Here is an 11,826-nt window from a genome sequence, read left to right on the forward strand (position 1 = left end):
GATGTGTGAAAGACACTAAGGTGTGAGTGTGTGTGCACACATTTGTGAGTATGTGAGTGTTTGGTTGGTTTTGTCAGCATGCATGCCAGTATATAAACTTTTCAAATATTATGTGCATATGTTTTCAGTTTGAAAAGTTATGAGGAGAAAATAAAGAAATGGCTTCAGTGCACTTCGATCCAAACTGTTTTCAGGTGTGTGAGATGATGTCGCCCACCTGATGAAGGGGGTCACACTCTTTGTAAAAACATCTTGCCCCAGGCTGTTCTTACCATTGGTCTCTGTTACAGCACAGGTGGTAAATCAGTTTGTTATTAGATGTCAACAAAAGGTCAAACCTCTCAAACACACTTAAAAGTTTACTATGGAAAAGGTCAGAGATGCATTTACAGGCGAGGGAGAGAGAAAGCCACATAATCACATACAAACAAAAACAAAACAGCAGCAAGTCATGGGGGTTAGCACATTGTGTGGGTGGATGAAGAAAATATTTAAAACTTCAAAGAGAGGTTTATACATTTATGTGCACAAAAAATGTCGCCCCACATCTGAATCCATACTTAGAAATGCCTAGGTTCATAAGTAGTTTGAATTATTAATGATTTTCTTGTTCTGTTGAACTTCTGGCTGTTGCCTCTGTGAATTAACTTCTGTCCCCACTTCAGCTTTTATATGGTCATTTTTATGTGGCTGTATCAGCGTTTGTAAAGGCGCGTGAATATTACATCACACAAAGAAATTCACATAAAGGTTACTTCTCATAAGGAGGAAAGACTTAATGCTGCACCTCAGCAAGGAAAAATCAAAATGACCACTCATGGGACTAGCTTTGAATGTTTTTGAAGTCTCAGCCTTTGATTTAAAGCAACTTTGAATTACCTTGTCTTGGGTAATAATTCATTATTTATGCTGTTAACGATTTCCCCTTACGCTAGAAGCCTAATATTAGCTGTCGTTTTTTTTTTTTTTTTTTTTTTTTAGTATTTAATTTAGTGATTTTTACATCTAAAATATAAAATTTACCACATTATGTGCTCAAACATATCTTACTGCATTTTTTTTGTAAATATATTTTACAACCAATCAGCCTTTTTGTACTCCGTTAGCAGGCACAAGTTCAATCACCATTTATGCCACATACTGGGTTAACGCCTGGTGCGCAAGCTGTGAAAGCTCCTGTATTCTGCTTTGGTGAGGACCCCACCCAGTGGAAGTATGGTTAAAGTACACCAAATGACGCACAATTTTGAAAACAGACTTTTATTTACAAAATATTTCACACAGCAGAACAGCCCAGATTTAAAAAAAAAAATAATAATAATTTATGAAAAAAAAAAATAATTTTGCCACCCCATCAAACACACAATGTTCATATAATCAAATTATTTTAGAATCTCTTACATGCTGATGTCTTAAACTTATACAACTTTTAGCACTTTCACTTTACTCATGATTTCTGCAAGTGAGATACACACTGAAAGAACAAATAGAAATACACTAATAAATTCAGCAAGCAGCACTCAGGATCTGTCTCCCTTTGTTCCAAGTCCATTCCTACACAGATGTGTATTCCACTTTAAATTTCTGTCAAATGGGAATCAGTAATGGTGCTTCATTTGTTCTTTTTTTGGGGGGGGGGGGGGTCAGGAATGTCAGGAATGGGTTTGAAAAGTACTGATGATACTGACGGAATTATTGCACTGGAGGTTGAAAATAGTTATATTGAGTTAACAGTTGTGTAAATCTGAGCTGGTGTTTTGCTTATTGATTTTAAAGTTTTGCTAACTGTAAATCATTTTTATTGTAATGGGTAAGCAATTATATGTTTTTTAAAACCTGTAAAATACAGTCAGCAAAGTTAAGAATATTATTACAAATTACATATTACATACATATTATTTCAAATTAGAAATCCAAAAGCTGCATTTGAAAGTACATTTTATGTGAAATCGTTAATTAGCTTAAGGTTTTACCGAAAAAGTTTTAATAAAATGTTACTGTCAGGGCTTGAAGGCGCAAAGTTGGAAATACCGATATTTGCATTTGCTCAAGCCAAAAGTTCTGCACTGTATTTGTTTTTGCTTACATTAGTCTTCACAGCAGAGCCTTTGAGCTGAATCTCACTGCCTGACTTGTTTCAATGGCGAGGCGCCGTAGTGTATGTATTTCATGTTTGTGTAAGTGTGGCTGCATTTGTGTGGGTGTCACACTGAGGCACTGAAACCTGGTAAGTGGTTACCTTGATTTGAGCGGACCAGCCTGAGGCTTGAGTCAATTTATTCATGTTTGCTTCCTGCTAAAACTCTGTGAAAGAAACGTTTATTTACTTTCACATTCAAATGAGAGATTCTGAGCTCTGAAGACATTCAGCCGACAAACAACTCACTGCTCACACAGCAGGTAAAGATCACTCTGCTACTTTATATGGCTTAAGAACGTTTCCTTCTTTATTCATAAAGAAGGAAACATCTTCTAAATAATTTTTTGTATTCAACGTTTTACAGATATGAAGTTTGTGATCCTGTTGGCTGTTGTGAGTGGTAAGTCATGCACGATCTCAGCTGTATTTTAGTGATATGAGCGTGGATTTTAAATCTTAAGCTTAAATAGACATGTTTTAGCTCACACAGATCTAGTCTTTGAATACATTTGGATTTCTTCATAATCTACATTTTTTAATCAGCTACTACGTTGTTATTATGGATGTTACAGTGTTTCTAGATCTACAATATATGCTACCTGAATTTCATAATGAATAAAGGACCATTTCTCATGCTATTCTTTACTGTAGTGGCAGTGTTTTCCATTTTCATTGGAAATACAATTATTTGCTTTTGTGTTCAGGGGTTTTTGCTGCCCCTTTCATGAAAGAAGAGGCAGCAAATCATTTCATCAGGCTGAAGAGGCAGGCGGGATACTGGGACCCTTATAATACTCAGAACCAGTGGGGTTTCACCATTCAAGAACAGGTAACACTGTAAAACTAAGTCATTTTGTGCAAAGGATAGAAAAAAAGGCAATTTTACACTAAAACAGAGGCTTATTTTATTTGTAATGTCGTCCCTCTGCAGGCAAATGAGCAGTGGACGGCCCTTCGAACAGCTGCTCAGTACTACATGGACATGGGCAACCTAATGTTTGACCGCTCTGTCGCTGAGTGAGTGAGATAGCTGGTCCACTGTTGCTCAAAGTGCAGAACATTCAGTGCATTATGTGTCACTCTTTATGACTGTGCTACTTACACTTAGATTTTATCCATGTGTTTCACTGTGTCATGTTCTATATTTAAAGCTGCTAGTGTGACCAAGTGTGACTTTTTAAAAATATGTTTCTTTATATTTATTTATTTATTTTATTTTTTCCTCTATCTGGTTGTGTTACAGTGAAAATAACAGGCTTTACATGGAGATGCTACGCAATGCACAAGCTCACCTGGACAGCCAGACTCGTCAACACAAGTAGAAAAAAAAGACTTCCCAGAGTTGCCACAAATAAAACAGGTGTCCCAGTAAAACCTAGAGTGTTATCCTACGGATATTTAAAGCATGACAAGGTGTACCTTTTATTCTGCCTTGTGATCTGCAGATTTCAGACTTATTTTTACATTTAAATTCTGCACTGTACTGCATTTTGCCTGTTTTGGATGCACAATTTGTAAATAGGTCTTTTGATGAAAAATTATTTTAAAAAACTTTCACGGAAACTAAAGCCTTAATGGCAAATGCATTTAAAGAAGAGGGATGAAAATGTCTCCATGTAGCTAAACAGTACAGATATGAAATATTAACATCTATGTACCTTTGTACAGTGACAAACATTTCAGTTAATAAAAAAGAAAGTAATTAATAAAACTGTTTAATTATTAGCGTTCTAACTTTAATTTAATAAGATTATTGTGTGCAAGCTATGGAAATATATCCAATACTGGCATAAGTATGACAAATAAATCTGCTCCATTCTTGACAAATTTTGCATTTTATGCTTATAGTGGTTCGAAACTGGTCTTTAGCTCAGAGAAAAAGGCAAACCTGAAGTAAAGGAAAGTTTTTATTTTCTGTACTATTAAAAAAGGACATCTGGTTCACCACTGGGTGGCAGTATCAAATGCAGATATTTTCTTGTGTCATTGCCACATTTGACAGTTTTAATAAAGAAAAATGGCACAATTCACAACACTAAAAGCCTTTTGTCTTGAAACTAACTTTATTAGTGTAATCAAGTACTCAACAGTTTAAATACTGTCCTTCAGAAGACTGTTCAAAGTACTCATTACTTCACTACTATTTATTTAATGTCTGATTTTTCTAACGGGAGTGGCAAAGACTAACACAACTTTGTATTTGAAGAGGATGAGACAGACAGAGAAACAGCAGAAGCTGATTAAACAGTTTCAATGATTGTCTTCACAAGGTCAGTGTATATTATCTTCAACTGGTTTACAAACATGTATGTTGAGAAAGTGGAGGCTACTGTATGTAAAAGATAGTTAAAATGTTGCTGGTACCTTAAAAGAATTCCTTATGTATTATTCTTTACAATAAACTACCAAGAAGTCATTATGGTAAGAGGTATTTTGTGCCTTAAGGAAGGGATAGTTGAGTAACAGAATAATTAAGTATAAGAGAAACAGATTTTTAAAGTAATAGTTTGATATTAGCTTTCAGTGAAATTACAGAGTGAAATTTTGTTTTGCAGCAGCTGAAAAGGGACAAGAGCTGGATAAAATTACAAGTGTCAAAATAAACAGCTTGAATAATAATGAGGAAGAGCATAAATCAAATTGGTTATACAAATTTTAGTGCATAAGTTATAGTTAGCATATTAAATGGAGTTGGCAGAGCTTTTACTCTCTTTTCCAAACTTTATTCATGTTTAACTTAAAAGCCTTTTTCAGCTGATGAGCACGTGTGATTGGGAGAGTTGGAGCATGTGTATGGATATGTCATAGTTGGACTACCTTTCACTCAGATTGTCTTATTTATCTACAATTAAAATTTTATTACATCATAGTAGTTTGCAGCTTTGTATGCACAGAAAACAAACATATAGTATACTGACTTAATGATTAAATACACAACATCGTGCACAGTGGATAAAAAAAGGAGAAAGAGTCAAAGTACTCCTGTAAAAAGCACCTGCAGTGGTTTCTTCTTGCTCAGCTGTTTAATAAATTTTTAAGGTGTATCTGATGCTTATTAAAGGGACAGTTATTGTTACTGTTCTGAGGGTGGATCCTCAATTGCAGTGGGAGGAGGGACTTTCATGAACATCTGTAGAGCTGGAGTGAAGATGAGGATGGTGCCCAATACAGAGACAGAGAGGAAAACCCAAAGAAAGATTCTGTCCAACACTTGGGCCACAAACTTCCAGTCTTGTACCACCTGCAGCATAACATGACAAACACATAAATAAATATGAGTCTTCTGGCTATTCCAGTTATTACTAGTTAAGCTTTGATGAATAATGCTACACACACCTCACGGATGAAATGCTCTTTACGGATATGTCTGCTGATGTAGCGCACTGAATAGATGGCTTTCTCCAACATGGTGGCCCAGGCCTCATCCTCCTTCCCTTCAGAAGTCGTCTGTCCATAGGCTCCGCTGCTTGTCCTCTGGCCTCCTCTTCGTCCTGTGGAGCGAGGCTTCAGCTCAGGACTTTCAGGAGCCAGTTCTGGGTAGTGATACCGGTCAGTGTGTCCCCGCATGCAGAGCAATCGGGGTAGTTTCTGAAGGAAGAGGTTGCGAACCCATGGCGACATTGGGTGGTAGGTGGCTGAGGAGCGGTGGTGCACATTAATGACAAAGACAGTGACAATAATGGAGAGGGTGACAAAGATCATGATGAAGAGCAGGTATTCTCCAATAAGTGGGATCACCTTAGAGGAAGAGGGAATAATTTCCTCAATAACTAGGAGGAACACAGTGAGTGACACAAGGACAGAGGTGGAGAGCGACAGCTTCTCTCCTTCATCTGAGGGGAGGTAAAACACCAGGACAGTCAGGAAGGACAAACCCAAACAGGGGATGATGAGGAAGAGCGTGTAGAACAACGGCAACCTCTTCAGGATAAAGGAGTAGGTGATGAAGGGGTAAGAATACAGGCCATCTTTCCTGTTTCCTCTGGCACCAGTGGCACTGAGTATCTCCCACTCCCCATTATCAAAAAAGTCTTTCCGATCAACCTGGATGTCCATTAGAACCAAGTCCACCATGTTGCCATCATAGGTCCAGGAACCAAACTTCATGGAGCAGTTCTGGCGGTCAAAGGGGAAAAAGGTGACATCCATGGTGCAGGCAGATTTATAACTAGCAGGTGGTGTCCAGGTGATGGCACCATTGAACCTCACGATGGCTTTAGTCATCAATGAGCCCTCAAACCGCCCATCAGCGCTGAAGAGACATGAGCCAAAGTCAGAAAGTATCTGTTTCTTTCATAAGAATCACATTGACTGTATTTGTATTTGAAAATCTTACCTCCCTTTTTACTCTCACTTCTATCAGCAGAAAGACATTTAATAAAATAAATAATGAAATTAACCAGATTAAATAAAGGTGGATATTTGCATTGTAGCTCACGATTACATAAACTTGACTGTGTTACAAACAAGTGTCCAACTCTGTTTATATCTTATAGATTAAAAAACTGTTACAAAAGGCATCCAAATATAAATCAAGAGCACTTTCCAAAGTGATTGAGTGTGTCAGTGTTATTTGAAGCAGCATCAGTCAGTTGGTGTGAGGGACATCAGAGCTGTCTTACTTTTCATATAGGACGATGTCTGGGAGCCAGATATTTTCTGAGGGAACTCTGATGGAGGTTATTCCACCATATTTATCTGGATTCCATCGCAGCTTATAATCAATCCACTCCTGGTTAACAAAAATGTAAATCCCACCATATGATTATGTCTATATAAAACAATAAAAAACACTGTTTTCATTTCAATGAATCAATAATTTAAGCAAATATAGCAGGGGTGCCCAAAGTAGGGCCTGTGGGCCAAATTTGGCCCACGAGCTCATTACATCTGGCCCTCCATCTAGATATCAAAACTATTTGAGTATGTCAGACTTGAAAGATTGACTTACATCTCAACGACATACTCACCTAGTCAGTCACCTCTCTAGTGTTAGCAATTTGATTTGGTGTACATGCAGTGTTTTTCTTTTTGTTGATGACATTTTGCACTATATTTGTTTACAATTTAGTGTCTGCAATTTTTGTTTGTTGTCCTTCTAACTATGCCTTTATTGTTATTTTTCCATATTGGTGTTTGTAGTGTGTTATTTGCAGTGAGGACAAGAATGTATTTGCATGCATTAACAATAATTAAAAGAACCACGATTTACATTTATTTGTGTTTCACCCCTAAAATCACTGTGTTTGGCCCGTGGCTTACTGGTACATTTTCACTTTGGCCCATGGATGCAAAAAGTTTCGGCACCCCTGCATTATAGATTGCAAGATGCAGCCTTTAAATTAAACATGTAAAAAATATATATTATTTTAATCAGCCTCAGCTCCATAAGCCAAATGTTATTTTGTACTTTAAAGAATCTAAAAGCATTTGGATGATAATATCCAGATTGATATCCTTATATACATTGATATAAAGTACACCATATGAAAAATACAATATCTGTTGTTTATTTTCTTTTACAATGTATACGGTTTACTGTGCTCATGCAGATTTGGTCGGTGTTTGTGTCTTACCTGCCACAGCCAAACATTAGTTGTCATTAGCTGATTTTTCTCATCCTGAAACAAACGACAGAAAACAGGCAAAAATGTGAATTTCTAAGAGAAAAAAGTCTGCCCAGTATGCTGGAGCATATCTCAGCTGCTAACAGGCAAGAAGGAGACTATACCCTGGACAGGATACCAGCTCATCACATGATATAAAAGCACATAAATATGCAAATGTATTTATTTGTAACAGCAGCTATAAACTAATATGTGTTGATAGATTATCTAATGTTGCTTGTATCTTAACTTTCAAATTGGTTTGTTTTACCGCACATTTAAATTTTTTTCTATGAAACTATGTATAATGTAATTTAGCCATCTGTGTTAACAAACAAGAAAAAGAAGCATGAAACTAAAGCTGTGAGTAAACCAGGCTGAAGCAATATAATATATCAAGTGGTAAATAGAAGAAGACAGGAACAAAGAGATGGAGAGCAGCTAACTCAGGCTTATTTCCACATCACTGGAGGCAGGTTTGATATGTAGGGGGAAGACTGAGGAGAGAAGACAGTAGACGTAAGTGTGGCAACAGTGAAAGAGACGTATCCAAAGCTGTTGCACTTCTGAATCCAACCCAGGCCTCAGCTGTCAGAGTGAGTTGGATGGTTTGGTAATCACATAAACCAGAGGTAAACCATAATCTAATATAATCGTGCAGCAGCCCAGAGAAGGGCAGCATATACAGAATAACCAAGCTGTTGTGTTTAAGGTTAGCTCTCGTGCTATTTTTCTTTTCTTAACTTCAACATATTTCCTTCTATTCAGAGCTACAGAGGGGTGTTGTTTTATTTAGTCTTACTTGTCAGGTAGAGAGAGAAGGAAAAATGAGTTAAAACATATCTGGTTGAGATAAATATTTCAAACCAAGAGGAGTGTTTCCTCTATTACCATTCTCAGTTTTTTTCTTTTGAACACCTAAACCATCTCAGCCTATCACAGACAGCGTCTAAAATATTAAAGGAACACTCCGGAGAGAGCTTGTGTAGCTGCAGATATTAATAAAGTGTTTCAAATTTATTTCTGGTCCATGGAAAGCTCCAAGCTGTGCAGATGCTAGCAGCGCAATAAGCTTCAGCACCATGGACAGCGATACTACTGACCCAAAAGGACAAAGTCTTACTCTCCTCACTTGTTTCTCCAGTCACTGTCTCCTCATAAGACTAGTTCAGACTTAAATTTTTCTTTTCCTGTTTGTTGTTGTTCTCAACAAATCTACTAGAAAGATAAAAATAGATGAGTTAATAAATCCCTCACTTCAAAATCAAATCCATGAAATTACTGTATTTCTCAATCACACTTTTTTCATGAGTAAACCCCTGAAGTTCAAGTGAATAACATTTGGGGCAGTCTGTTTTGATCTTTGCAGTAGTGTGTGGTCTGGTGTAAATAAGAATGGTTTTGTTTTCATAACCTAAACAAGCAACTGATGCTGTAGGTTGCCCTCCTTATTACCTGCACAACACTGCACAGCTACATTACCACAGGATCTTACAAAGCATACAACCAACCCTGCTTTTAGAAAGTATTTTCACATTTTTCATGGTTACTATCATTTGAAGGTCAGTGAAAGGTATTCAGTTGTTTGCAATCACAATTTAAGTCCTGTGGTGAATCACTAAAAATACATCACTAATGTGATTATATTTTTAAGAAATGCTAAATCTCTGACCAAACCAGTCCAGCACTATATATATATATATATATATATATATATATATATATATATATATATATATATATATATATATATATATATATATAATAACTCACAGAAGTGAGTTTGGAAATATTTCATTATATCTTTTCATGGGACAGGTTAACACGGTAGAGATGAAACTTTGATATTCTGTTTGTCAAAGTTTAATTTCTATAGTGCTGTCCCATGAAAAGATATAATGAAATATTAGCAAAACTGTGAAGGGTGTACTCACTTCTGTGAGATACTGTATATATATATATATATATATATATATATATATATATATATATATATATATATATACAATATCCTTAAATATTTTAAATACAGATATCTTTCATGTAGATGACATTAACATGCTTTGAAAACTGCCTTCAGACATTAACAAACACTGTTCATTTTTCAAAGTTTTATAATTGTTCTAGGAGAACACATTTGACTTACATGTAGTGCCAATTAAATAACAAAAATAAAATAAAAATAAGGAGCTGCAAATAAATAATGTGTTTGTATTTGTGTCATCTCACCACATCAACCAGTTGAGAGATCTTGAGACCAAAGCGAACTTTAATTGTATCGTTAGCACGTTGGATTGGCCTCACCCAGCGCTGGTAGCCTTGGAAAAGATTCTTGAGCAGAGCGTCCTCCATTTCCGCCAAGGACACAAATTCTTTTTGAGCTGCAAGAATAAAGAGCGTAGGTAGATATCTGTCTTTTTAAATTGAGTGTCCTTCACATTGGCCAGTTAAATGCTGCCACTTCAATAGGTTCTACTGTCCAACTTATTACTGCATATAATTTTCTGCAGTATCACACCTTGCAGAATATTTTCACTATTTAAACTCATAAGTACGACTGACAGTGCTGCTACAGAAAAGTTTTGCGCTTTAAAGAATCATTACATTGGCTACAAATTCACCATTAAGTCTAACAAACATTGAGCCCTTTTAGCTATTTCAGACATTTGATTTCTTGAGACAGTATCTCTTAAATTATTAAGGAGTGATTGATAATAGTTGTGGAAAATTAGGTATGTATGGGAGATATACTGATAACAGTGGCCAGTTGTGTGTAATGAGGTAATGAAGAGTGGAGGAGTTTCAAGGGTTCAAACACAGAGGGAATTCATGGTTAACATAACCAGAAAATGGGAAATAAAAAAATATGTCAGCCTACGGTGACTGAATCTCTGGGGGAAATGAAACTGTAACCCTAAAAAGCAACTGCTTTGTCAGACACAGGAAGCATGAAGTGGGAAACTTGATGCTCCTGCTGAGGAAGAAGAGACACCTTCTAACCTATAGCAGCTAGCTTCATATCTGAGCATGATCTTCTGGTTGGACTTGAGAGTAAATAAATGTAGAGTATCAGAGAGGTAAATAGTCACACTGCATTTTGATCCAGTAAGCTTTGTCTGTACTTTCAAGGACAGTCACAGAGAATTGGACACTGATATCTGACTCCTGTGTTCTTGGTGACTGATGACATATCATTTTTAACAAGGACAGAGCAGATATCACTTTGTTGTGCCGTTTTGATTAAAAACTCATTTGCTTGATGCAAGAGTGGTGAAACAGCTCAATAGCAACACTGTTGTTTATTCAAAGTAAAACATTTCTCCTCGTTTTTTCCTTTATAAACACAAATTTTAAAAGGATTACTTTCTAAAATTGTAAAGTTGAGAAGCACTGTAAACTTTCAACAAACCACTGAAATAATTTCTCCAAAAGATCTTCTGTAAATAAACTGTAATAAACTATAGACTGCCTCTCAGGCAGGGACGTTCAATTATGATTTGGTGACTTTTCACAAGAACGTGAAGTGGGTTTTTGTTCAATACGAAAACATTTGGAAAACACGGACTTTTCTCACCGGCGATGGCAGCGAGGGACAGCGGACACACCGACACGAGGAGGAGGAGGACAGCCAACTTCATCCTGTTGTCCTGGTCCGACTCAGGGCGCTTGTAGTCTTCTGTTACTAACCGCACTTCAGCCGGAAGAGATCACACAGCGATGCGACAGATGCTGAGGTTCCCATCAGTCGCTGTATTCCGCATCGTGCGGATAAAAAAAACCGCGCTCCTGTTTTCCAACGGGCAGTGCCGGTGCATGTGGCCGGACTCCGTATAATGGGATTTCGGTCGAGGTGTTACGGGAAGCAAGCGGGGATGCTCTCTGAAAAAGGAGGAGGAGGAAGAAGAAGAGGAAGACGAGGAGGAGGGAGAGGGTGCATGACCGGGTGGGGCCTAGTTTTAAAGGTGTTTTGAATCTAAAAGTGAGTTTTTGTCTTTCTTGTTTCGTGCGCCTTTCCTGCTCAGGGAAAAGGCAACACTGCACAGACATCATAATCAGATTTGGGAAGATGAAAATTGACAA

The 11,826-nt window shown here is 37.0% G+C and overlaps 2 protein-coding genes across 2 annotated transcripts; one reads left to right on the plus strand and one right to left on the minus strand.

The window, feature by feature from the left end:
- The first annotated feature begins 1,883 nt into the window (after positions 1-1,883).
- LOC121643391 (uncharacterized protein C3orf85-like) lies at positions 1,884-3,524 on the plus strand. The gene is made up of 5 exons (XM_041990782.1): positions 1,884-2,400; positions 2,505-2,540; positions 2,845-2,969; positions 3,072-3,157; positions 3,384-3,524. Exons 2-5 carry the CDS (start codon positions 2,507-2,509, stop codon positions 3,460-3,462), a joined length of 324 nt encoding a protein of 107 aa, XP_041846716.1. The 5' UTR covers positions 1,884-2,400; positions 2,505-2,506; the 3' UTR covers positions 3,463-3,524.
- A 1,653-nt stretch (positions 3,525-5,177) lies between these two features.
- LOC121643390 (neuronal acetylcholine receptor subunit non-alpha-2-like) lies at positions 5,178-11,591 on the minus strand. Its single transcript, XM_041990781.1, has 6 exons — positions 11,321-11,591; positions 9,976-10,127; positions 7,717-7,761; positions 6,763-6,872; positions 5,477-6,392; positions 5,178-5,381 (listed from the first exon to the last, which is right to left on the minus strand). Exons 1-6 carry the CDS (start codon positions 11,382-11,384, stop codon positions 5,214-5,216), a joined length of 1,455 nt encoding a protein of 484 aa, XP_041846715.1. The 5' UTR covers positions 11,385-11,591; the 3' UTR covers positions 5,178-5,213.
- Positions 11,592-11,826: the final 235 nt, after the last annotated feature.

Source organism: Melanotaenia boesemani, chromosome 7 (genome assembly GCF_017639745.1).
Source record: "Melanotaenia boesemani isolate fMelBoe1 chromosome 7, fMelBoe1.pri, whole genome shotgun sequence".
In the NCBI taxonomy this organism is placed as follows: domain Eukaryota; kingdom Metazoa; phylum Chordata; class Actinopteri; order Atheriniformes; family Melanotaeniidae; genus Melanotaenia; species Melanotaenia boesemani.

Coding starts and splice junctions, on each gene's coding strand:
- LOC121643391 (XM_041990782.1), top strand. CDS start 2,507: ATGAAGTTTGTGATCCTGTTGGCTGTTGTGAGTG. Junction 2,541..2,844: donor CCTGTTGGCTGTTGTGAGTG/GTAAGTCATGCA, acceptor TTTTGTGTTCAG/GGGTTTTTGCTGCCCCTTTC. Junction 3,158..3,383: donor TTTGACCGCTCTGTCGCTGA/GTGAGTGAGATA, acceptor GTTGTGTTACAG/TGAAAATAACAGGCTTTACA.
- LOC121643390 (XM_041990781.1), bottom strand. CDS start 11,384: ATGAAGTTGGCTGTCCTCCTCCTCCTCGTGTCGGTGTGTCCGCTGTCC. Junction 7,762..9,975: donor TCTCTCAACTGGTTGATGTG/GTGAGATGACAC, acceptor CGTTTGTTTCAG/GATGAGAAAAATCAGCTAAT. Junction 5,382..5,476: donor AAGAGCATTTCATCCGTGAG/GTGTGTGTAGCA, acceptor GTTATGCTGCAG/GTGGTACAAGACTGGAAGTT.